The 27,091-nt window shown below is 40.9% G+C and overlaps 1 protein-coding gene across 1 annotated transcript in view; it reads right to left on the reverse strand.

Annotated features, from left to right (window-relative positions):
- Positions 1 to 27,091, reverse strand: part of SORCS3 (sortilin related VPS10 domain containing receptor 3) — a 584,073-nt gene that overhangs the window by 73,948 nt on the left and 483,034 nt on the right. The window contains exons 10-14 of the mRNA XM_039218779.1: positions 21,499 to 21,645; positions 19,674 to 19,776; positions 14,256 to 14,332; positions 11,028 to 11,119; positions 1,266 to 1,373 (exon numbers count right to left, since the gene is read on the reverse strand). Coding sequence (XP_039074710.1) covers positions 1,266 to 1,373; positions 11,028 to 11,119; positions 14,256 to 14,332; positions 19,674 to 19,776; positions 21,499 to 21,645 — 527 coding nt within the window. The remainder of the gene's footprint in view (positions 1 to 1,265; positions 1,374 to 11,027; positions 11,120 to 14,255; positions 14,333 to 19,673; positions 19,777 to 21,498; positions 21,646 to 27,091) is intronic.

The following is a 27,091-nucleotide window of genomic DNA, read 5'->3' on the forward strand; positions in this document are numbered from 1 at the left end:
TCTTTAATATTCAGAAAATACTTCAGGGATATTTAAAACTTTCAGATCATCTATTCTCAAAGTAGAGGGATATAGAAAAATGTTCACAGAAAATTAACTTGACATGTAACAACTCCATGGTGAGTGTGTGTGTGTGTGTGCGCCACAGACTTCAGGTAGTCTTTAAAATATTCTCTTAGATACCACCTCACGCCAGTCAGAGTGGCTAAAATGAGCAAATCAGAGAACTCTAGATGCTGGCGAGGATGTGGAGAAACGGGCACCCTCCTACAGTGTTGGTGGGAATGTCAACTGGTACAGCCCCTCTGGAAAACAGTGTGGAGGTTCCTCAGGAAACTAACAATAGAACTCCCCTATGACCCAGCAATAGCACTGCTAGGAATTTACCCAAGGGATACAGAAATGCTGAGGCATAGGAGCACATGTACCCCAATGTTCATAGCAGCACTCTCCACAATAGCTAAAACATGGAAAGAGCCTAAGTGTCCATCAACAGATGAATGGATCAAGAAGATGTGGTTTATCTATACCATGGAATACTACATGGCAATGAGAAACAATGAAATCTGGCCATGTGTAGCAACATGGATGGACCTTGAGGGTGTTATGCTGAGCGAAATAAGTCAGGCAGAGAAGGACAAATATCATATGTTTGCACGTATAGGAGGATTAGGAGGAACTTGACGGAGGAACAAGGGGGAGAAGAAGGGCGGAAATGGTGGGGGAAAGGGAGAGAGGCAAACCATGAGAGACTCTTGAATGCTGACAAAAACTGAGGACTGATGGATGTGGAGGGGAGGAGGGATGGGCATGGAGGAGGGCACTTGTGGGGATGAGCACTGAGTGTTATGCAGAAACTAATTTGACAATAAACTATTTGTAAAAAAAATAAAAATAAAAAAAAAATAAAATATTCTCTTATTTCAGTATGTTGGCTATTTTGTTTGCTCTGTCTCTGTGCCTCGCCCCCTACTGGAAAGTTTTGGAAAGAAAATGTCTAAACAAGCTTTGTTTGCTTGGATTCTGGATACATGGAAATTTACAATATTTTAAATTCCATTAGAAACCTTAACTGGTCAATTAGAAGCCTAGCTTTTCAGATGCTGTCAGTAGCCTTCTGAATTAGTGGGTACAAGGATTTTACAGATGAGGAAACTATGGAACAGTTGAAATGCTTTGGTTTTGGGTTTCCTGGGACAACCGTGGCCTTGGTGGGGACAGAACCCAGTTTTTGGGCTTCTCTCAGCCACAACAAAAGTACTCACGTCATGATTTGGGTCTCCACTCCCGCCTCCACCAGAGCCCCGTCAACAAAGAGAGGAACCGAAGTGAAACCATACTTGTCCCAGGAGTGGCCTTCGTCAAAACTCACCCTGGGTTGGAAACAAGCACACGGAAAAGACAGCTGAAAATAAAACCACATTCTTTTGCAACCATTTTTCAGGTTATTAAATCTGAATCTCACTTTCTGACAGTCTGAATTATCAATAGGCATTCATCTTCAACATCTCATATTATTATGAGATCTGATCAAAACTGCATTTCCCGGCACAGACAGAGACAGCACCAGAGCTGCAGAAATATTTCAACATATTACAATCAAAACACACACACACCAACAACCAACCCAAGCAGGAGAACTTAGTGGATGGAGTGTCATGTTTCAAGTACTCAGAATGGAACTGAGGTTCAATTTACAGCACAATCAATTCAGTCCTTGGAGTTTCTGACTCAGATAAATTGAGTAGTGTGGGGTGTAGCCTATGGGAGGGGAGGTGTGTATCTTTCAGATCAAACCTTAAGAAACACAATTTCCTATTTGTTCAGAATGAATGTTAGGATCATTTTCCCTCCCCAGCACCACATTAAGGAGCTGTTAGAGATGAGTGCTGAGTGTTGAAGATGTTCTGGGCAATATTATCCCATCTTTTGTCCAATGGTAAGAGAAAGGGCTGGTCCTTTGTGGATACAGCACCTGAAACTCTTCAAAGGGAAGGTTACTAGTGGAGGACACTGGGGCAATTCTGAGTGCCTGCTTCTTTTCTTGATATAATCAAGTACCTGACCCTCCTTCTTCCCCAAAGCAGCTTTATTTGCTTTATTCCCTGTGCTCCTTCCTCCTGGACAGATTAATTTTAATTCTTCTCTGACTCCATAACTCAGGATTCTCTGAGTTCAACTATAGGAACTCTGTAGCTTTTGCCTCTCATAGTACTGAGTGATAACTTCCTAATGGATCTTAAACCCACCAATTCAAAACTATAACCTTTGGAGTTCAGGGGTCATGTATGTCTTCATTGAATGACTTCTTAACATCAGCCACACATCTTCATCACAACATTTCTTACATGATATTACATACACATTTAAATAAACACATGTCTGATTTTTTCCACTGAACTGTGAGCCTTTTTAGGTCAAAGTCCATAGTATTCATTTGTGCATTCCTAGTACCTAGCAGAAAAACAGGCACCTAGTTGACACCAAATAAATGTTAAATGAATAAATTAATGAAAGAAATAAAGAATGATTAATGGCATTCTTTCAATCCATCCATTTTTTTCAAGAATAATTTATGCTAGCATCTATGAACTGGCTGAAGGAATCTCTCTGCCCATTACTGGTCAACCTACTCAGCCCATTCTCTATGTATCTACTTTTTTGTCTCTCTCAACCTCTCTGTCTCTGTCTCTTTGTCTCTGTCTTGTCCTTTCTTAACCAGTTTATGAATTTATGGTATACCTAAGTCTATATTCACACAATAAAGAAAAGCAGACAGTCCAACATTGAGTTTTTATGAGTTCATAAATGGTGTCTGTCTTGACTTTTTAAAAACAACTTTATTGAGTTATTTTTGACATGTAAAAATTATATATATTTAAAGTGCACAATGCAATATTTTGATATGTGTACACACTGTGAAAAGATTACCACAATCAGGCTGGTTTCCAGGGGTAGGGGTGAGGAGGCAGGAGGGAGAAATGGGGAGATGTTGGTCAAAGGGTTCAAAGTCTCAGTTTTGCAAGAAGAATGAGTTCCGGGGAATCTAGAGTATAACATGATGATGATGGTTAACAATACTGCCCTGGGGTGCCTGGGTGGCTCAGTCGGTTAAGTGTTTGACTTCAGCTCTGGTCACGATTTCATGGTTTGTGAGTTCGAGCTCCGTGTCAGGCTCTGTGCTGATGGCTCAGAGCCTGGAGGCTGTTTTGGATTCTGTTGTCCTCTCTCTGACCCTCCCCTGATCACACTCTGTCTTTCAAAAATAAAGAAATATTTAAAAATAAAAAATATACAATACTTCCTTGACTTTTAAGAATTTGATCATTTCAGACTTTAAAATATTTTTTTTTAAATGTTTCATTTATTTCTGAGAGAGAGAGAGACAGTGTTAGCAGAGGAGGGTCAGAGAGAGGGAGATATCTGAAACAGGCTCCAGGCTCTGAGCTGGCAGTCAGCACAGAGACTGACGCGGGGCTTGAACCCACGAACCATGAGATCATGACCTGAGCCAAAGTCGGATGCTTAACCGACTGAGCCACCCAGGTGCCCCCAGACTTAAAAAAAAAAAAAAGGCTGAGGGCCACATAACCATCTAACCTGACCTAGAGAACTGAGTAGATCTGAACTGCTTTTCTTGAAAATGAGTTTCTTATTTCAAAAGTGAAAATGAAAGCACGATAGGGAATAAACTTTATGCCTTTCCTGCCATGGACCTGCTTAATTTCTAAAATAATCACTGTTGTTTTCAAATACGCCCTGGCTACTAACTAATTAACTAGGAGATAACTCTAGGAGATAAGTAAGCATTTCTTTAGTTACTTGTTTATTTGGGTGATTGTGGATAAACTGGGTTTTACATTGATAGAAAGAAGCCAAAGTGAGATGAAGGCCTCGGTCCTTATCTCCTTCTCCGAATTTCCTTACCATTAAAGATCAATTATTAATACTAGCAGAGAAAATTACAGTGGATGCCACCAATATCCTAGGGAAGGAGGAGCCTTCCTACCACTGCCATTGAGGACAAGGTAGAAGACAGTCACTGTTACTTTGTACAGTGGATGGGACACCACAGAATAGATAAGGAGGGACCATCACAGCCTTCTAGTTCTGAGATGGAGGGCCGAAGGAAAAACCAAGCCCAAGATGGAAAGAAAAACTAGAAGATAAGAGGCCTGTTGTATGAACTGAGTTCATGTGAAAGGAGTAGAAGCATGGATTAGATGGAAAAATGAGATCTGAAGAAAGACTAATAAATGCCAAAATCCAGGTGGGAAAGCTAGCATATACAATAACCAAAGTCCAAAGAATCCATTATAAACCATGCTTATAAGCATAAGCAAAAAAAAACAGCCCTACAGAATCAGTGTGAGGAATGGATCCCACAATCCTCATTTATGGTCAACCTACCCCTTAGAAGCTCACAATTGTGTCATGCACGTGCCTTTATGAGATCAAGAACTTCTAACACTTAAATATTGTGAATATTGAATATTGAGATAATTATTATAAACAAAACAAAACTCCCTAAACAACTCCAAAAAAAACCATCAGAAAATTTAATCTCTTGAGTATCAGAAATTTTGGGTCTGGATGGACTGCCATTTATGAGAGCTATTCTTTTTTGATTACTGGGAGGATTTTAAGTGTTCTGAAGTAACTATAGTGAAAGGCATCCGGAAGGAACGCACTCTCTTTATTCCTACTCAGTTCAATAGCTCATTAATGGCCCAGACAAAAGAATTGGGAATTCTTTATTAGGTCCACAGGTGAAAAAGAAAATTGTTAGGATCACCAATACTTAGAGAGACAGGTGTAAAGTTCCAACTGACCTCCAAATATTGGCAAGACAATACTACAAAACCAAAATAAAATAAACTTCCTTTATCAAATATATATAATGCTTAAATGTGCCTGGTCTGGTAATGGACTTGGTTTAAAGGATCCAGTGGTGAATAGGAAAGGGAAGACTCTAGTGTAAGTGGAACTTACATTCTAATTTGAGGATACAAACAATATTCAGACAAATGGATTAAAAAATATGAGTTATAAAAAATATGAGTTATAAATAGGTGTCATGAAGACAGCTAAAACCAAGTGATGTGGTAGAGAGTGACTGCATAGCTACTTTGTATTGGAAGTTTAGAAAAATTCCTCTTTGAAGGGGTGACATTTAAACTGAGGTCTGAAAAAAAAAAATAACCTGAGCTCTGACTTCTAGTAAGGACCAAGCTATAGACCCAGGTAAGAGCCATTCCAGAGGGAAGACCTAGTGTGAAACAAAGCTGCCATAAGGGAAGAACAGAAAGATGGCCAGTGGCTTTAGATTAGTGGGAAATAGATTAGTAGAAGGAAATGGAGTCAGAAAACAAGGCCAGGCAGACTATGAAGGACCTTGTTTCCAGATGCAATGAGAGAGATATAATTTAACTTAAATTTTAAAACATAATTTTCATTTTTTTATGGCAGGTGGATTGTCAGGACTCAAAGTAGATACAAGGAGATGAGCTGGGGGAAAGAGTAACAATTTTAAGACACCAAGTACAAAATGGGGCCCAGATAAAGACTATAGTAGTGGAGAAACAAAGATATGGAAAAGGTATTTTTAAAGGTGGCAATAGGATTTGGTGATAGAATGTGTACAGGTTACTTGAGCAAAGGAAATAAATCATGGACAACACAGATATTTAGGGTGAAGCCGTTGAGATGGGAAAAAGGGAAGAACAGGAGAAGCAAAGCTTTTTGTTTGTTTCTATTTGATCCACATCAAGGTTTAGGTGCTTTTTGAACTTCCATGTTGAGACATATTGTCAAGGAGACTTTTGGATGGATGGATCCAAACTTTTGGGGAGTAATCAATGTTGGGAATGTAGACTTAGAAGTCACTCATAAGGTAGGACCAACTTAAAATGGAATGCTTAATTAGAAAAAATAAATAAAAAGCCCCCCAGTTAGAGAAAAGAAACTAATGGTAGAGAAAGGAACTAATGGTAAGCTCAAGCTGAAAACAACAGGGGTCATTGTCAATCACAAGATAAGTACTTTCTAGAAATAATGCTATTACAAGAGGTAATCAAGCCACTGTGAATCTACTATGTGTTCACAGATAGCTAACATGCATAATAGAAGAAATTATCCTTCTACTAAATCCTAAATACTATGTTTAGTTACAATCATTATAGAGAAACTGACATTCAATGTGATTAAAGGTAAAAAACAGGTTGTTCTAGAAACAGTTTATATGAATTGAAGATAGCTTAGGATAAAGAAGAATAGAGCTGAATTAATTATCATGTCTTTTACTTTTTTTTAGTAAGAAAGCTTTAGTTAAACAAAAACGCTCTATTTGTTGACTACTGAAAAGGGGCAATGTCTGGGAAAGAAATAAGTAGTTGGATGCATAAAAATATCAATTAAAAATACAGATAAAGGAGAAAATATTTCCATTCTCATAACAGTTCTAAAGAGAATAGTCAAATATTTTTGCACAAGAATTTAAGCTCCCAAGTATTTGTCTTGTTCATTTTTATATCCCAGCCCTTAAACTAAAGCTGCATAGATACTATATGCCCAATGAATGTGTGAGGAATAAATGAATAAGATCAGTCTTGAGCTGCATATCTGATCATTTTCCAAAGCTTAGAAAGGTTAGACAAAGAGATCTCTTGAGGTCCTTTCCAGCTATATGATTCTAAAAATCATGGGCAATTTTGGATCCAACTTATTCAGTATAGCTCCGGGCAGCAGAACAGGTAATGATGGACATTAATTACAGGTAGATTCACTACTGCTCAACCTAAAAACAATCTTTTAATGGCTAAAGCCATTACACAAGATGGGAAATCTCTGTCTTGGGTATATGTGAGTTTCCCACCACTGTGGTATTGTGGTGAGGTAGGGTGATCCTCTGGTGTGTCCAAGAGGTGTCTGCTATACTACGTATGAAACCAGGCTACATATTCTCTAAGACCCCTCCTTATTCCAGCATCTACGACTTTATAATATTGAGAGGAGATTCACCAAAAGGAAGAGAATCTTCCAAGGACAATCAAGTGTTCCCCAGAAGTTCCTAGCACAGAAACAGAGTGATGGTAATGGAGAATCAGCGTCCTCCCTTTGGTGAGGTGCACTGTTCCATATTATTTTATCACAAACACATAAGGGGGTGGCATTTTAGCCACCTGGAAGCTCTTCACAATAGCACACACACTTTCCCTTTTCAGAGGCACGTATTGGTTGGAACTGTTATTTTCATGTGAATGTTTTTCTGAACAAAACACTAACATTCTCAGCCATTTATAGAAAAACAAAGGAACAAAAAAGGCCAGGTGATGTTTCATTTCCTGTTTCCAAGAACATCCTATTGAAAGGAGACACAGACAGCTTGTCAGGGCAAGCAAACAGTAGGACCCCAATCTACCCGCAGATTAGTAGCTCTGACTATTGTGAGTTTTCATTAGCGCACTGCATTCCATAGGGCTCCATTATTCATTTCACCCTAATGCATCTATGGTATAAAGATAATACTGAATGAAGAGCTCACCTGAAATAGCACTTAGGTTCTAATCTCTATGCATCCAAGAGTACACGGTCACAAATAGATGGGTTCATTTGTATGCTGTTTTGTCTTCATGCATATCTAGCTACCTATCATTTCAATTTATGGGAAACAGCATGCCTTATTAGCCTAGCTAAAGTTTCCTCAGCTTTTCAATTATGACTCCTATTTTCTCTGAAAGGCAATGTAGCTATTATTTAAATTTGAGAACCACTATACCCTTGTGTGAGAGTGGGTAGGCTGGTGGGTGTGGTTTTTTGTATGCAAACAGATAAACATCTATGTACAAAATAATGCCAGTTTGGGGCCTACACAGAAAATAATGAACCGATTACTTAACTTTTCTTCCACTTTAAAATGAGCTATTTGTTTACCTTGAAAGTTGTGACTTAATGAGAAGCTACTGGTGATGAAGAAACTGCTTGTGTTTCCCTACTAGTCTGTACAAATATCCTCTCTTTTTCCGTCCCCCAAAGGAAACACCACCACCAAATCCCTCTTTTCCTTAGAATAAGGAAACTGTTGTGCAAAAGGGTCTAGAAATCAATGACTAAGTATGTAGTAGGTTCCTACCATAATGAAGAAGAAAAGAGCAGGGGGGTGACGGTCAAGGGTAAGATGGGGTTATCACTCTGTTCTTTCAAGACTTAAGTGGAAGAAATCTTCTCAGCTATATGTCTTTTATTGAGACATAAGTGGAAGTTCTCGATAGGGGCTAAAAATATTGTCTTTCTTGGTGAAAAAACAAATACACTAATGAATTTGTTTTAAGAGTCAAGTAATCTTCGGGGCTCCTGGGTGGCTCAGTCAGTTGAGTGTCTGACTTCAGCTCAGGTCATGATCTCACCGTCAGTGAGTTTGAGTTCCGTGTTGGGCTCTGTTCTGACAGCTCAGAGTCTGGAGCCTGCTTTGGATTCTGTCGCCCTCTCTCTGCCCTTCCCCAGCTCACTCTCTGTTCTCTCTGTCTCTCAAAAATGAATAAACTTAAAAAAAAAAAGCCAAGTAATCCTCTCTGAGAGTCCAAGTGCTACTCTATCCTCAGCAGAGAAGCTCTTCCCTCCACAAAAAGGCAGGTCTTTTCAATGGAAGAGATTACTTACAGGTTCAACCTGGTATTTAAGTTCTGATGAGTCCTACCCGCCTTAACTTAACATTCTTGATTCCAGTCAGATATATTTTTCTTAACACTACCTAGTTTTCCTGAATCCCAGCCTTTGGTCAGAGTTTCTCTTCCCTTGACTTGTCTTTCATCAGTCCTCTGACTCCTGGCATCTTTTTCTTAAAAATCAACTCTCATGTCACCATCTGCACGAAGATCCTTTACACACTAGGCAGAACTCCATCCTGTGCTAAGATCCCAACAACACAAAGGGCCAGCATGCTTTAGCAGACATTGCTTGGATTTCTGGTGATATATAGACTGTCTAATGACAGATAATGTCTTATCTTGACTATGATCTCCTACAGAGCTAGAACCATGTGATAAGCCTCTGTATACTCATTAATGATCTGGAAAATTCAGTTAAAACAGAAGAGCATCCATAACAGAGACCCAACCTAGTGCTTTCAGGTACCAGCTGTGTAGCCTTGAGCAAAATATTTAATATGTCTGCATTTCAATGTCATTATAAATATGTGATAAAAGGAGTGCCCACATACCTAGCATTGTGTCAAGAACTAACTTAGATAATTCATTAAAGCATTTAGAATGGTGCCTGGAATGTAATAATTCCTCAAAAAATTCTGTCATTAGTAGTAAATAACTCCAGTCTTCTGATTCTACCCAAAAAGTATATAATCAGTAGTAAGAGGATGATCAACAATTACAATGAGAGCCTTTACATGCTCATTCATCAGTTGGTATTTTCATTACAGATGGCTCCATGCATCTTTTCAAAATTAAGTCTCATAATCTCATAGGAAAATACAGAGTTGGTAAAACCACTGGACTTAATGTTAACTTTAACTCTAAGAAATTGACAATATTTGACTATTTTGACCCCCCAAAAGTGGCAAGTTCATATGGTTTAATCCAATAAAAGGCCAAACTAAGAGAAACTTTTCTAAGTCTGTCCAAGGTGGCCAAAGCTTAAATTTGGTACGTGGAAATCCTATGCCTCTTCCTGATTACAGTCTGATACCTCCCAGTAAACTCCTTAATTTAAAAGGGGTAGTCTCCCAAAATCAAGGGTCTGAAAGTTAAGCCAGAGCCCATCCTTCAACCTGTGGTTCATCCCAACAACTACGCTAAATGGTACCCTCTACTGCTAAATATTCACTCTCAAATATTCACTTTGCTGCATCTGAAGTCTGAAATCCTTTCCCTTCAGCATAGAAATATACAGGATACTCATTTATCTCCCGCCAAAAGCAAGAACAAATAACAGCATCATCATCATCATCCTCATCATAATTGTTGTCGTCATTGTCATCATCATCATCATCATCATCTTCATAGTATATTCTCACAGATCTTTGTCCTCACTGGAGGATCTTGCACATATACACACAACCTCATTCCATAATCTACTTTACTGAGAAGAGTTATCTCCACTGTCTCCATTTTACTCCATTGCTTATCATTCATTCATCATTCATGTCATTCATAAATCTATTCAATCTAGCTTTCAACCCCACTTCTCTTTTGAATCTACTCTGACAAAGTAGAGTTTGACCTCCTCTACTCCTCTATATCAATTAATCCTAGATTGTTTTTCATTCCATAACTAATTTGACCCAATTATAAAATTTGGTGCTACTGATCACCTTTGTCTTTAGCATCCATGAAAACATTTCTCCTGGGTTTTGTTTGTTTGTTTGTTTTGTTTTGTTTTTCATTCTCTTCTTTTTGGCTACTTCTTGGTATGTTTCATAATTTATTTTCCACTTTGTATATTGATATTCAACAGTGTTCCATAGGAGTCCCTGATTTCTCCTTGTTGTACTTATTCTCCTGAGACATTGAGGCCATTGCCATGGCTTTACCTACCATCTAACAGCTAATGACTCCAAGTCTAGAGTGTCAGCCCAGACCTCTTTCCTCACCTTCAGATGAATATATCTGACAAATAAACATCATATCTATTCACAGACATCACAAACTCAACTTGTATAGCACTGAATTTAGTATCTACTACATGAACCTTAATTTCTTGCATCAATTTCTATATCTTGTATTTTAGATTCTTAATCTTGGTTGTCTGAACCCACAAGTCCTTCCTGCTCTTTTCTGCCTTATATTAGCACTATTTCTACCACCCCACTCTATTTATCATACCTCCCCATCCAAATTATCTGGTCCACTACTGCTAACTAAGAGTTAAATGATGGAATGTATATTAAATGGATGGATGAGTGAATACATGGGTGAGGAAATGGGTAAATGGGTACAAAGTCATGTGTAAAAACTTGTCCCAACACTTTCCACTAAAAAATATAGCTCATTAATAGGGTAGGAGGCTGTCCTTACCACAAATGCCTGACTGGCAGAGGTGTGTGTTTCATGGCCACCAGGGCGCCACCCCAGTCTAGGAACCAGACATTGTACTCTTCATCAAAGATCTGGAACAACAGTAACAACAACAACAATCATAACAATGCCTTACATTTTCACAGTGCTTAACAGTTTACACAGTCCTTCACATACATTGTTTCATCTAGGTTCTGAGCCCTCCAACAACCCTATCAGGAAGTTTGACAAGTACTATCATCCCCACTTAATAGATAAGGAAATGGGCTTGCAGAGAACAAATAACTCTCCCTAGGTCACTGAAATGGCATTTCCAGGGATCCTTACACTAGTACTGTGAACCGGTGTGCTACAAGAAGCTGAGACAACAAAATGCATGCTTAGCTCCTTATTCAAAGGAAAATATGACTTAAAAGATGTTTACTTATCTTTGCATTTTGAGTAACTTACTACTCAGCTCTCTCCTTCTCATCTACTCAGATTTTTGCTAATTCATAAACAGTCTGTCGCTTACAGTGTTGTTCATAAATTATCTAGGAATGTAAAAACAATTTCTCTAGACATTATGGTATACGTAATGACTGAGTTCTTAAACTCAGGCACTGCCTCCTAGGTTTCCATGCAAGCTGGATGAAGGCCTAAGTTTGGCCCTTGAAGATCTTTACTCTGAATGTGTATTGGAACACAGTACTTCCAGAGACGTAGAGTTATTTATTCTTTGATTCATCCTTTTGTCCATTACTCATTTCAGGTATCCATTAAGTCATTCAAGCATTGAGTGATCCACCCATCCATTCATCCATCAACAGGCATTTCCTAAGCCTCTACTATGATGCCAGGCTCTGAGCTATGAGAACTTCAGATGTAATCCCACACATATCAATGTTTCTATTATATATAATTATCATATCTCCAACCTAAAACAGGAAAAATAAAATAAACAAATAAAAACCATTAATCTAGCAGAGAACCAACCTCCTACTATAGATCTTCTAGAGGAAAGTAAACTTGGATAATCCCTCTAGCTCTTAGCTACTAGTGGTGGCTCTTACAGGCTAGAGGGAGAGGTTGGGATGGTGGGTTAAGTGATACACATTAGAAAAAATGAGGAGGTATAAACATATTTAAAAGGGAGGGAACAGGAGGAATGGGGTCTGCCTTAGGAACACCATGGAGAAAAACCTAACTTTCCAACTGGTTTCCTTTCTCACATTTGTCTTTTAAGGAAATAAAAATGTCCATACTATTGAGGTCTTAATGCAAAAAGACCTCAGGGTGACTCATTGATATATCATACATAAACATGAACTTTGGGCCTACAATGCCACCATTTTCTCTCCAGAGCTCAAAGGTGGGCTCTGTGATAATCCACATAATGGAAATGCTGGATTTAAGTGTAAGGATGAGGAGTAAAAGAAGAATCTTGCCATGGGGAAGAGAGAGAAGTCATTATCTTTACACTTCCCTCTCTATCATTCTGGTCAATGTTAACAATCGCCCTGTCCAGCAATGGAGTGGAAACTGAAATCCTTAGCTATTTAGAAAAAGAGAAAAGAAAACCAAAGTAGTGGCAACACAAGGAAAGGATGCTGCAGTAGCCACATGGCCAGGTGAGGTATTTCTTGAGTTGGAGGGACAATGGTTTTTGTTGGGAGTTTCTATACCAGAAGAGTTGATGTTCCAGTTTCCATCCTCATTTTACACTTAAAAGAGTTTATCTTGGGGCTCCTGTGTAGCTCAGTCAGCTAAGTGTCCAACCCTTAATTTTGGCTCAGGTCACGGTCTCATGGTTCATGGGATTGAGCTCCATGTCAGGTTCCATACTGACAGCAAGAAGCCTGCTTGGGATTCTCTCTCCCTCTCTCTCTCTGCCCCTCACCTCTCACAGGCTCTCTCAAAATAAATTTTAAAATTATAAAAAAAGTGATTATCTTATATTCCGAAGGTATGTTTTTAATTATGTATCTGCTCCTTATCTACCTGATTATGGTCTTATGGGTAGGAACCTTAACTTCTTCTTTGCCATATGGCTTATAGTACTTAAAATAGCTGGTTGCAAGTATTAGTCCTAGGTAAATTTATCTTTTGATAGTGGTAGTGGTGACAGTGGTGGCAATGAGGGTGGTGATGATGATGTTGGTGATGGTGATGATATTTCACTAAGGGATCCAAACAGGGAATTGTCCAACTAGATTGCAGATGGTGGCTTCCCCTTCATCAAGACATTTGGCTTTGTCTTCCTCAGGTGAAAACCTTCTCACCTGTAAGACTTACTAAAATGCCAACTCTTCTTGTAAACTCTTTCCCAGTTTCCACAAGTAGAATCAATTCCTCTCTTCACTCTGCTGGCTAAGAATGCCACTAAAATAATTCAATCACTCTAAACTATAGTTAGTTATTTATGAAACTGTTTTCTCTACTTAATTTTGAGGTCCTTGAGGAAAGGGACTCCAAAATATTCAACTGCCTCCTCAGGTTTGTACTTGACACCTACCTGACATTGTATAAATCTGTGTTGCTCAATACTGTAGCCACATGAGATGCTTTAAATTTAAATTGATCAAAATAAATAAAACAAAAAATTCAGTTCCTCTGTCACACTAGCCACATTTCAAGTGTTCAACAGCCACTTGGGATGGCACAGACACAGAACATTTCCATCACTGCTGAAAGTTCTATCGGACAGTGTGCCACAAATGTAAAATTAAATTAATTTTTCATGTAGTCATGTATCTATTAAGCTGCTCCATACTTACTTAAGTCTAGGCCTACATATTACTTAAACCACCAGAGAGTTCAACAGCCTTGTGTTTTTATTATTCTAACCTCTCTCTCAAACTCTTCATCTTGTAGATAAAGAAACAGACTCAGAAAGATAAAGGGACCTATCTGCCCAGATATATCCCATGGCACATTAATGGTAGAAACCACTTCACTGGTTGTATCCCCAGAAACTAGCATAGTACTTAGCATCTGGTGGCTGTTCCATACTTATCACTGAATGAAAGAATGGAAAAAATGGGAAAATTCCAGTTCTTTCTATTCTTTACCCAATGTTTCCATTTTACCCCACTGCCCATCTGTCAACAAAATGGACCAAACTGAATGGCTGCTTCAATATTTTTTGCAACCACAAAGTCATAATGAGCCCAAGAATCTATAGGAAAAAGAGATGTTGGCAGAACTTGCCTTAAATGTCTCTTCCCTGTCCCCAATTCTCCCAGTTACCTGTCTCCATGTGTTGCCCCCATCAGAAGAGATGAACACACCAATATCAGTATATGAGAGCTCCGGGCCAATGTTGCCTGAAACATAAGCAGATCATTTGTAATTGCTTTCAGATTTGTGACTGAGGGGGAGGGTAGCAGATAGTAAAGATTTTCTAAGTTATGTTTGGAGTTGATTTGTGCAATGTCTTTATTGCTATATCAAAAACACAGCAAGAAGAAAAATATAATATGGGAACATAGGTAAATAATATAACAGGAATTCATCTTTAAATGGTAAGGTTCAAAGACCCAATATTAATGAGTTTGGATCTCTTGAATTATTCATGCTGTTACCAATAGTCTCTTAAAATTTATCTTTATAGGCATTCTCTGAAGGTGGCAAAGAGTGGAACAAGAGACATGCATAGAGAAGTTGGGTCTAAGGATACCTTCCTCCTCATGTATAATTTTAGCCTATGGAAAACCTGTGTGTGTGTGTGTGTGTGTGTGTGTGTGTGTGTGTGTGTGTGAATGTATATCTTGGGCACCAGACAGTTGAATGACCCCATGCCATATTATAGGCTATGTAACCAAATTTACAGGATGGCCAGAATAAAATGACTATCCTCAGCAGACCATGACTATTAAGCACAGCAGGAAAAATCACCTGGTTTGTGCCACACTTACTGCTTCCATCCCTTGACAACTTTGTTCTCTCTCTCTCCTTCTTTTTCTTCTCCTTAAGCATCGTTACTAGTGCTTATGCTTATTAAAAGAGGAAATGACCAAGATTTTCTAGTCTACCTATGTTGCCCAAGGTTCCCCAATGGGCATCCCCCATCTCAGAGCCCAAAACAGTGCCCCAAATGTAGTAGTTAATTGCTCAATAAATAATTGTGAAATGGATGAATGAGTCAACAAATGATTAAATCATGTTCTGATGTTGATGTGCATTTGGGGAGTTATCAAGAACCAGGAGAGTACCCTAAAGAGGTAAGAATTTATCATTTTGGCTGGTATTTTTTTCTTTAAAAATAGCAGGAAGGGAATGTTAGCTCCCACCCATCTGTAGCCTAAATAAGAGCACAATAAAAATGCAATAATGAAAATGTTAATTGAGCTCCTGACATTTAATGCTTCAAAATGAGAAATTAAAGCCAGGCTATAGCTTGTCAAGCTCCCATCAGCACCAGGGAGCACACAGCTAGCCAACTTGTTTTGACACTCAGGCTTCCAAAAATAACCCCGGGGGCTTGGGGCTCAGGCAGTAGCTGTGAGTGGAACGAGGAGAGGCACCATGAGCAGCTCTGTGGAGATCTGTCTGGAATCTGGCATTCAACTCTCCAGATAAAGGTTTGGAAGACACAGATAAAGAAAGAAAAGAGGGATGGGGCAGAGAATATCAGCTTGAGTCTTTTGGGGATGGTTACCTGGAACACTGTGACAAGAAGGATTCTGAGGCCATATTTGGTTTCAAGGTAACAGAGTATGGTGATCAATCAGGAATGTCTACCAAGGTGGTAGAAAGTGAGAGGCAAGCACAGGAGCATAGTCACCCTTGAGCTGGAATCTGCCATTCCTTTAATGGCTTCTTAGGGTCTGTCTTACCAACCTCATGCTCTCAGTAGGAGCTGGTTCTGTCAGCTTCCTAAGCCCTCCTCTCTCTCTCTTTCAAAGCCCCACCAGACTAATTTTGAAGGTTCTGTGGTGATTAGAATCCAAGGCTCACAGCTATGTCTGTTTTCAGAAATATCTTACATCAACTAAAAGGAGCCCTGAAAAGATGCTAGTGAGCACAAGAACCAGAAAAGTCAGTTTCCAGATAAAGGGACAGAAAAGATGTCTCCAGGACAACTGGGTCTCAGAACACAGGCTGTCCCTAAGTGGCCCCATGAGGAATCCCTGACAGGAAGAATCTGGGTTATGGCAACACATAAAGAAGATTTGAATAAGGTGCCTCACTGGCTGATGTGGGACTGGGAAGCTCACCAAAGTGGCCTCTAGGCTGGTTAGAAGAGGATGTATCTGTTCCCCGCTTAAGAGATGCGATGGGAGAGAGAAAGGGGGAGAGACACAGAGAAGAACACAGACAGAGCTTCTCTCACCAATGGCTTAGCTGGCCAATCCTGGAGGTTCTACTGCCTTTTTGGTGGCTTTAAACAACTTGCAAAATTCTCATTTCCTCTCAAGGCTACTTTTCTATGCCCCTTAAACACTTGTGCCTTGGAAAATTCTCATTTCCTCTCAAGGCTACTTTTCTATGCCCCTTAAACACTTGTGAGAGAGAGAGAGAGGGAGAGAGAGAGAGAGAGAGAGAGAGAATAAAGAGAGGAAGAGAATTCTGGAGTCTTGCTAGCACAGATCCCCATTCTGGGGACTAAGGGCTTGGTGGAAAGGTGGAAATGGAGGTAGCCAGTGCACCATCCAATGCAGAGTGGAGAGTCCCTCCATGGACCTTCAGTTTACAGGAAGCATGGCTGGGAACCTGGGGTACCATGCAGCAGGCACGTGAAGGGGCTCAGGACTAGGTCTGGCTGGACGGACTAGACCTAGAGCCCAAGAGAGTGGTGGTGTGGGCACAAAACCTCTTCCTCTTCTTCCTCCACCTCCTCATCTGTAAATTGAGAAGAGTTACCACCTTCTTCACATCGTAGCACTGCTGTGCAATTGAGGCACAGAGAGTGCTTTACACACTGGAAGGAAATGTGAAGATGGGGGTCTGGACACCTTGCTAGAAAGCACAGTGGTAAGAATATTTAGAGTCCTAGTGTTCTCGCTCTGCTAAAAGCAATTGTCAAGCTCTCCAGACTGGAATTCCATCTGCCTTCTGAGATGGCCTCAAACGGGAGTTAGAGATGAATCCTGTCCTCCACACAGCTCCCCCAAGAACACACCTCAGGGCAAAGGATAAGAGGCAGTGCAGCAGGGGTGGAGGGGAGGGAGCCCAGGGTCACAGACACTTGGAGGCAGGTGAAATGCCCAGACATTGGAATGGGCCCTGAAGAGACAGGCTGCATGCAGGCCACCAAGGGCATCCTTGGCTGACTTCATAACTATTTCCTGATAACAAACAACCTCCCAGGGAGAGCTGGCAACAGGCTGAGGAGAAGCTGGGAATGAGGAGGCAAGTGCAGAGATCTAGCTCTAGCTTTTCGTCAGGAGCTCCTCAGCTGTGCTATAGCCTTCCCAAAGTCCCAGGGACATTTGTATGGCAAAAGGCCATACAAAGTTGTAAGAGTCACAAAGGGGAGAACAAAAGGCACTAGTAAATTCTAATACACAGTTGACCCTTGAACAACATGAATTTGAACTGCACAGGTCCACTTATATGTGATCTTTTTTCAGTAATATAGTACAGTGCTATAAATGTATTTTCTCTTTCTTCTAATTTTCTTAGTAACATTTTTTTTCTGTAGCCTATTTTATTGTAAGAATGCAGTATATAATACATATGACATGCAAAATATATACTAACTGACTGTTTGTTCTTAAGGCTTCTGGTCAACACTAGGTTATTAGTAGTTATGTTTCAGGGACTCAAATGTTATATGTGGATTTTCCATGAAGCCAAGATTGGCGCCCCCAGTCCCCATGGTTATTCAAGGGTCAAGTGTCTATGAATAAAAACTTTCCAAAACAAATCTTTAATGTTACCTGTGTGTGTTAATTTATAAAGACTTAACATTTAACTAATTTAGAAACACACAATGGTCACAAGTAATAAGTAAACTAATCCCACTGCGCTTTGCTCTGAGCACTCTGCTGGGTCTTGCAGACATTCTCTTCTAATTCTTACAAACCCACAAGGTGGGGTGGGGGAGGAAGTCTGTTTTATAAATAAGGAAAACAAAGACCAGTGGTTGAAGAACTCAGCCAAATTCACAAGGCTAGTGAGTGTCAGAGCTCAGCTCGGATAAGAGGACAAAGTTCCAGAGTGTATTCATTCATTCAGTGTATGCATAGTGCATATATGATTTATGGATTCTGTTGAAGGAGATGCACAAATCATAGTATTCTGACACAAGAGGAGCAGGGTTAAATTTCTGTAATATTGCTAATGATAATAGGCAGCATGTATTGAACACTCGATATGTCCTAGGCACTGCTCGAGCACTTGAAATCCAGTTCTTCGATTAATCCTTCAATTCTGTTATGTCGATACTGTTAATCCCACTTTCCAGTAAAAACACTGAAGTTCAGAGTGGTTAAGTCACATAGGACAATGCCTGGCTACACAATTGACATACTAAATAATATTACTTTGATCACTGATTACTGTTTTCCATGTTCCTCCTACGCCAACCCAGGATGTCCTGTAGGCCTTGAGAAAAGGCAGAGAGTATTGCAGTCCCTGAGTTGAGAGGTTCAACCCCCAAGGATTGGAGGTGTGGGGATCACTCCCCAAGCCAGAACAGCAACAGAGCCTGTCGTCATCTCTCATTATCTTGGGCTGAAGTCTCTCCTGATGCCAGTGGTGTTAAATATGGGGATTCAATCCCTACAGGGTTGGGAGAAATGGAAGGGAATGCTAGAGAGCTACATTGCTGCAAATCTGATCAGTGCAGTCAGTCACGGATGGTGTTTCAAAGTTCATGCAGCTGGAGCCATGGAGAAGGAAGTCCTGTCTAGAAGAGCAGTAACTCCAGGAGCCAGAGCTTCAAGTTGATGAGACAGGACACAATGTACTATCTCAGGAAGTCACTGTGAATTTATCTGCTCTCATTAGAAAAGAGGCTAACACCAGAGCTCTAACTCCTGAGATTAGAGGCCTGCCTTGCTTTATGCCATCAATGTATTCCTCAAAAGGTACATGTAAATCAAATGCATGCTAATCAGAACACATTCCCCAGAGACTTTCAGTTTCATTTCAGAGTTGCTTTGTCTTCATTTCTGATTGATGTTCAGTGGACAGTGTTTCCAACGATGCAACCTTAGGTTTTTCTGCCATTTTCCCCAGGCTCGTAGCCAAGTGGTTAATCATGTGTAAACAAACCTTTACATGCACCAGAGACCTCTTGATTAAAAACAGCTCTGGGGTGAAACCCTTTGCAAAGAATCTTTGTGTAAAGAGAAAATGACCTCAACTTCTATTTGGTGAGCTGGAAAGTTCATATATCACGAGGTCTTAAAGTGAGAATTCCCTATTACAAACAAGCCTTCTATTCAGCCAGTTTACTTTGAGAGGAACTCTAGCCTCTTGCTAAGCACAAGGGACTGCTCTGTGACTGTGTGGGATGCTCATTAACCTAGAAGTTACAAGTGTCTGGAGTTCTTTTCCTGGGGCATTAGACTGGCCCTGGGGTTCCATAACTCTGCCTGTTTTCTGCGGAGAGCACCCACCACTGCTTTCACCCAATGCTCAAATGATACCAAAGTAGTGATAAACATATTCCAGAAGCCCTCAGAGAGGAAGAAACCCAGGGAATGCCTTCCTTACCTGTAGCCACCACAAGCCCCGCGGCTGTCTCTTTGCTAGAGATTCTTCCCGAGGAATACGGATTTTCAGAGATCTGCAAGTGTAGGTGTAAGGAGCAGAAGGGCTACAATAGAGAAGATAAAACAGCTTCATTCCAGCAATCTTCTGACACACACCCTGCCCCACCAGAGATGAGACTTCCAGAGGCTTAGCTTTCAGAAACAGCCACAGGCTCAGATTTGGGCAAGGAGACATTTCCGCCTGAGACAGCAGGTATGCTCACATCAGAAGCTGCCCCCATGACAACTGTAGTCCCTACCCCTCTTCCTCCTCATCCCTGCTCCATCCATCAAGGTCCAGTTCACGGTCAGCCTTAGGAAGCCTCCCTGACGATTCCTTCCCACAGGATGATCCTGACCTTCCTGTCTGATCTTGACATCCACATCCTGCTTTTCACAGGTGTAGGTGGCCACTGGGAGGGAGGCAGAAAAGAAGCTACGTGAAGCAGTCTCCAGGCCTTCTACCCTTTTCTTCAACCAGGCTGTTTCTTTTCCTCTTTTATTATGAGATTCATGTGTATGATGTTACTTGAATTTTACCTGAAATGTTTGAAGCCATTGTCTAAAACTCATATAAATGTATTTACCCATTTATCCATATTTAGGTGTTTTTAAAGAGGATTAGGGATTTATAGCAATGTATCTTATATAATAAGTAAAAAAACAAGAAAATTATGAAATTTGGGAAAGGAGAAAATTAGGTTAAGGAAATAAGAGAAAGCCTTGGGTAAGGACTAGCTCCATTCTGTGACCAGCTCCTAGAGGTGGGCACACATTAGTCTCTGATCTTCCTGACACCTCAAGCAGAAAATATGAGTTTAGACTGAAATCTACAGAAGAGGAAAGGCCCTGTCTGCCCACACAGCCCCAGGTTTTGATATAATGTCTAGAATATGGTAAGTGGCTAATAAACCTTTTTTTTTTTTTTTACAAATAGTTTATTGTCAAATTAGTTTCCACATAACACCCAGTGCTCATCCCCACGAGTGCCCTCCTCCATGCCCATCCCCCCTCCCCCCTATATCCATCAGTTCTCAGTTTTTGTCAGCATTCAAGAGTCTCTCATGGTTTGCCTCTCTCCCTTTCCCCCACCATTTCCCCCCTTTAATAAGTGGCAAAAGGCAACTTCTGGCTAAGGGGACACGTAACCATTTCTGGGGCCTTAGAAGAGTTTCTCACATAGGTCCTCTCTAAGAGAGCACAGAGGGTTGTGAATTTCACTGTTAATGATCTGTCTTCCCTCCCCACCTCGAATTGCCACGTCTGAGGGCAGAAAAAACTTCTTATACAGCACATCCTCCATAGTGCCTACCTCAATATTCCATATATCTGGCACCCTAGGAATGTTGATAAATTAGCTTCTATCCCATGTGGACACACCAGCCTGACCTTTTCTGGGCTTCCAACACAACTTTTGCTTCCCTTGACATCAAACATTTATCACACTGTATCATATCAGTATCAGTTAACAGGTGTGTTTCTACCATGAGCTCTGTATGGGACTCTGGAACACAGGCACTTTCTCTTAAATATTTCTTTATCTTACTAGGAGTTGGAGCACATAGTAAGTTTTCTGTAAAAGCCTGTGGGTTTCAACTGAACTTTCCACTCAAGTGGTATGGCAATCTGAGTCCATAGATCATCTCCTGGGGAGTTGTGGGAAATCCCCGCCCAGCACCACTCAAGTTCCTATGAACACCATGATGGAATAAAGCCCCTGATGCAACATCCCCAGGTGACCTCCTGTGAGACTGTCCATGGACCTCATGTGAGACTGGGTGACTAACCAGCAGGCAGTGTACTGGACTTCCTCTGAGGTCCACATCTGGAGCTTGAAGTAGGCGCCAGTCTCTGCCCTTGTTGTAAGTGATGTATGTCTTCACCTGGTCATCCACCTTCTTGTTTGCCAAGAATATCCCTTTGATACCTGCTACCTAGGAAAAAGGGCAAGAGATGGAGAACGATGTTGGGCCAAATGCTGAAACTCTTGGAGAAGACTAGCACTTTCTATGGGGCTTAGGGGGTACAAAAGAAGAGAAGAGGAGGAATGTAGTGAGAAACGCCATACGCCATGTGGTCTTTGGGAGAAGTACAGGTTCATCACTGCACCCTCTCCCCGCCCCCACACCAACCCAGATGTCCCAATGCCCTTTTACCCATATGCTTTTCCCCATTTTACATGTTTCTACACTTGGTTCATAGGATTTTATCCTTCCTTAACTGTTAATATTCCTTCTTTTTTTTTTTATTTATTTTTTTTAAAGGTTGCCCAGTATTTTTTTTTAATTTTTTAATGTTTTATTTATTTCCAGGAGAGAGAGAGAGAGACAGCGTGAGCAGGGGAGGCTCAGAGAGAGAGGGAGTCACAGACTGAAACAGGCTCCAGGCTCTGAGCTGGCAGTCAGCACAGAGCCCGACGCGGGGCTCGAACCCATGAACCGCGAGATCATGACCTAAGCGAAAGTCGGACGCTTAACCGACTAAGCCACCCAGGTGCCCTGACTGTTAACATTCCTTCTGAGGTGGCAGGTTGATAACAACCGAAGGAGTTACTCCTTCTAAAGAACATGCACTTTCGCTTAGGAAGAGCTAGTAGGAAAATTTTGAAAACATAAAGGTATAATGCCAAATGCTGGAAGTTTAGGCATCCTGACTAGTAGTGAGACAGATATTTTTAGGCAGATGACCCAGCTTGGTGATCTGGCATCCATCTTTGGCTATGCCACGGGCTCTCTGTGTGACTTTGCATAGTTTCCATATCATCATTGGGTCTCAGCCTATGGCCACTTTGAAATAGACAGAATCAACCCTGCCTTTCCTATTTTTCCTCAGCTGGCTAACAATGGATACATGAGATAATGCAGACCACTCTTGCCAGAGCTCCTAATGTACTGGAATTTGCATACCCTTGATATTTAGAAGAAACAACAGCATCACCACAAAATTAAAAAAAAAAAAATGATCCAGAAAGGTTCTGGAGTAAGGACAAATTCAACTCAAACTTTTATTCCTTCTACATCCACATTTTGGGCAATAAGAACAGATACTCAGAATAACAACACTCTACATCAAAGAAAGATTCCTTAACTTCCCGTATAATCCCAGCATGTTCCAAAGCCAAAAGGGAAGTCAAATCATTTAAATATATATAAACACATGAGGTTGAATAGTAGGTTTTCTGGAAATAGATATCTCAGAATTTTAAGTGTATTTACTCCCCCATTCTTTGAGGATCCTGGTTAACTGAGAGAATACCAGTGGGAAAGAGTTTCACAAAAGTGAGCTCTTTTATTTTTTTAATGACATAATTCAGTTGATGAAATAAAATTTTTTTTTTGCTTCTTCTTTTAAAGTAACCTGACTACCCTTGAAAAAGAATGCCAACCCAAATAAAAACAAGAACCAAACAAAAAAGGAAACAAAACAAGGAAACAAAATAATGGACAAAGAATGTCAAGCAGAGAATAGAATTTATCTGGGAAGGACACCACCAGGGGAATTTGACAAGTGGCCAACAATGGAAATGATTAGATGCCTAACTTGAACAGCGGGTGGGTCCAGACAGAAGCCAAGGTAGGGGGAGGGGCACTGGTGTCAGAGCTCTGTCCTTCCCCAGACAAACTCTCCCTGCCCTTGCTGCTTGAAGTCAGTGCCATTTCAGGAAGACTGGTGTCCTATATGCTCATCCAGGAGCTCTGAAGCTCTCAGACCACCTCAATCTTTGAAACCAACTTCAAAAGTGTTTCTTTTAAACTTGACTACTAATCGGGGCACCTGGGTGGCTTAGTCGGTTAAGCGTCCGACTTTCGCTTGGGTCATGATCTCACGGTTCGTGGGTTCGAGCCCCGCGTCGGGCTCTGTGCTGGCTGCCAGTTCGGAGCCTGGAGCCTGTTTCGGAGTCTGTGACTCCCTCTCTCTCTGACCCTCCCCTGCTCACGCTGTCTCTCTCTCTCTCTTCTATAAATAAATAAAACATTTAAAAAAAATTAAAAAAAAAAAAACACCCCTAAAACCTGACTACTAATCATTCTTCACAAAGAATGGACTCTGTGTTTCTTTAGAACCATCTATCTGATTGAGGACTTTTGGTATTATCTTCAGCTACAAAGCTGGTACCTTTTCTCTTGGACCACTAGATAATGATTCTAGAGAACCATCTCACTTACACCAGCTGGCCCCCTTCAACACAACACATACCTAAGGCCTTGCTGTCTACTTCCTGAGAGAAAATATACAGGTCCAATTTAGACAGCTCATGTGCGGCTCCTGTCACCTCTATCTGCTGCCTCTTAGCTGGATACCTTACAGCAGGAATTACTAGCTATTCAGCTATTTCTTGTGTTCTTCTGGATTAGTATCTTTGGCCAATGGAATGGCCATATTTTCCCACTGAGCACTCCACCGTTCAGATGAGCATTTTTTGCAATCCCCACATATTCTGAGAAAAAATCAGGAGAATGGGGTCTGAAAAGATCCAGGAAGGAGAGATTTCCAGGGAAACCATCTGAAGCTCTGAAGGCATTTCTCCTGCAGTCACATAGGAGCCACGGCACTTGAATTGCAAAGTGAATTGTTCGAAACCCTTACATTATTACTGAATTGTTTCTTGGCTCCATATCATGTATAAATGTAAGTTTGGAGGGCCCTTTGCTTTTGCATGCCCTGGGCCAACAGCTTTCAACCTTTCTGACTGCACCCCAAGAATGAAATGTGTTTAAGCTGCAGCCTAGTCCTCATACCCACACTACATGCACGCAAATACATGTAGACACATATATGTCTCTGACACAGAAGTATCATGAAACACTACCTACCCTCACTACATACAATATAAAGGGATAGAGAATGAGACACACATTTTAACTCTTCCATCCAAAGACGTACTTGGCATCTGATAAATTCTAACCATGTGACTTCCCATTGTTATTTGAAATTAGAAGCATGGCCGCAGCTGCTGGCTCCAGAGTTCAAAGAGAAGGGCACCAGCTTGTGATGGTGCCCACAGAAGAGGGTGGGACAAGCGTGGGCCTGCCTGGCCCACTTTCCTTCTGGGAATCAATTTGAGGTATGAAGGGAAAGTGACAGTGGCCTCTTGGCAGAGCGCTGAGTCCAGGTGGCATGGTCATCTGTTGCTCACCTCCTTGGGCCCTGAGGACAAGGAAACCAGGGCTCTGCTGAGAAAAGCAATTACCATGGTGTGCTGTGGGCTGTCCCTACAGTGGGACCTGTGGTGAGTGGTGGGTGAAGGTGAGTTTGGGAAAGATGGGCCTGTGGAGTCTAACAGCAGCTGTCCATCTGGCCAAAGATGGGTCACTTAAGGTCATGATAAAGCAAGGGTGGGACACAGACACAAGGGACAGGGATAGCAAGGGAACATCAATAAGATGGGCAAAGAAAGCAAGACACTATGGATGACTCACAGGGTCTCATTTTATCCATCCTAGCGAGGTCAACATAGTCATTAGGAAATGACCAAACTTAACCCACAATAAGGTACCACTAGGCTACTCTCACAGTGGCCACACACACACTTAACTGATAATGCCAAGTGTTGTTGAAGATGTGAAGCAACCAAAACTCTCATACATCTCTGGTGGGGATGCCATTTTAGAAACAACTTGGTGGCTTTTCAGAAATATATACAATCACATCCAACCCCACAATCCTACTCCTAGGTGTTTAGCCATGAGAAATAAAAAACTTATCTTCTGGTGAATGTTTATAGAAGTTTTATTCATTATCTCACAGAACTGGAAACAACTTATATGTCCTTCAACTGCTGAATGAATGGATAAACTAGGGCATAGCCACAAATGGAATGCTACTCAGCAATAAAAAGAAATATCTACTGCTATTCAACAACATAGGTGAATCTCAAATGCATTATTATTTTTTAAAAATTTAGAAATGGCCACCCTCCTACACTATTAGTGGGAATATAAACTGGTACAGCCCCTCTGGGAAACAGTGTGGAAGTTCCTCAAAAAATTAACAACAGAACTTCCCTATGACCCAGCAATAGCACTGCTAGGACTTTACCCAAGGGATACAGGAGTGCTGATGCATAGGGGCACATGTACCCCAATGTTCATAGCAGCACTCTCAACAATAGCCAAAAATGGAAAGAGCCTAAGGGTCCATCAACAGACGAATGGATCAAGAAGATGTGGTTCATCTATACAATGGAATACTACATGACAATGAGAAAGAATGAAATCTGGCCATGTGTAGCAACATGGATGGAACTTGAGGGTGTTATGCTGAGTGAAATAAGTCAGGCAGAGAAGGACAGATACCACATGTTTGCACGTATAGGAGGATTAGGAGAAACTTAACGGAGGACCATGGGGGAGAAGAAGGGGGGAAAATAGTGGGGGAGAGGGAAGTAGGCATACCATGAGAGACTCCTGAATGCTGAGAACAAACTGAGCACTGATGGGGGTGGGGGGGAGGAGAAGGGGGGTGATGGGCATGGAGGAGGGCACTTGTGGGGATGAGTACTGGGTGTTATATGGAAACCAACTTGACAATAAACTATTAAAATATTTTTTTGAAATTTATTTATTTATTCTGAGAGAGAGAGAGAGACTACACAAGTTGGGGAGGAACAGAGAGGGAGGGGGGGAGAGAGAGAGAATCCTAGGCAGGCTCTGCAGTGTCCACACAAAGCCCAACATGGGACTGTAACTCATGAACAGTGTGATCATGACCTGAACTGAAACTAAGAGTTGGATGCTTAAACAACTGAGCCACCCAGGCACCTCTCAAATGCATTATTTGAAGTAAAAAAAAGCCAACTTCAAAAGGTTATCTATCTACCGTATAATTCCAGCCACATTAAAATCTAGAAAATGTGAAACAAAAGAGAGAAATAAATCAGTGATTTAGGGTGGGAGGATGGTTGACTATAAAAAGGCCATCAGAAGAAATATTTTGGGGTGACAGAACTGTTCTCTATCATGATAATGATGTTACACAACTGTATACCCCTGTCAAAACTCATAGAACTGTATACAAATAGGGTCTAATTTACTACCCATAAATTATACTTCAATTACAAAAACATAAATATGAAAAAATGCATAGTGGGAAGAGCCTGGGCTTTTAGTCAAATAGACATGGAATGGTTCAATCATAGCTCCACCATTTTACTATCTGTGTGATCTCAGCCAAGTTACTAAATTCTCTGCATCTCTGTACTCTGACAGGCACAAGGGGGAATGATACCTACCACAAAGAGATACAGCAATTGATAAATAAGAAAAAGTATATGAATCATTTATGGTTATGCAATCTAGTATCATGGCCACTAACCACATATGCCTACTGAGCACTTGAAATGTGGCCATTGGGACAAAGGAAATGATTTTTAACTGTATT

Source organism: Hyaena hyaena, unplaced genomic scaffold (assembly GCF_003009895.1).
Source record: "Hyaena hyaena isolate Hyena2069 unplaced genomic scaffold, ASM300989v1 scaffold_778, whole genome shotgun sequence".
NCBI lineage: Eukaryota > Metazoa > Chordata > Mammalia > Carnivora > Hyaenidae > Hyaena > Hyaena hyaena.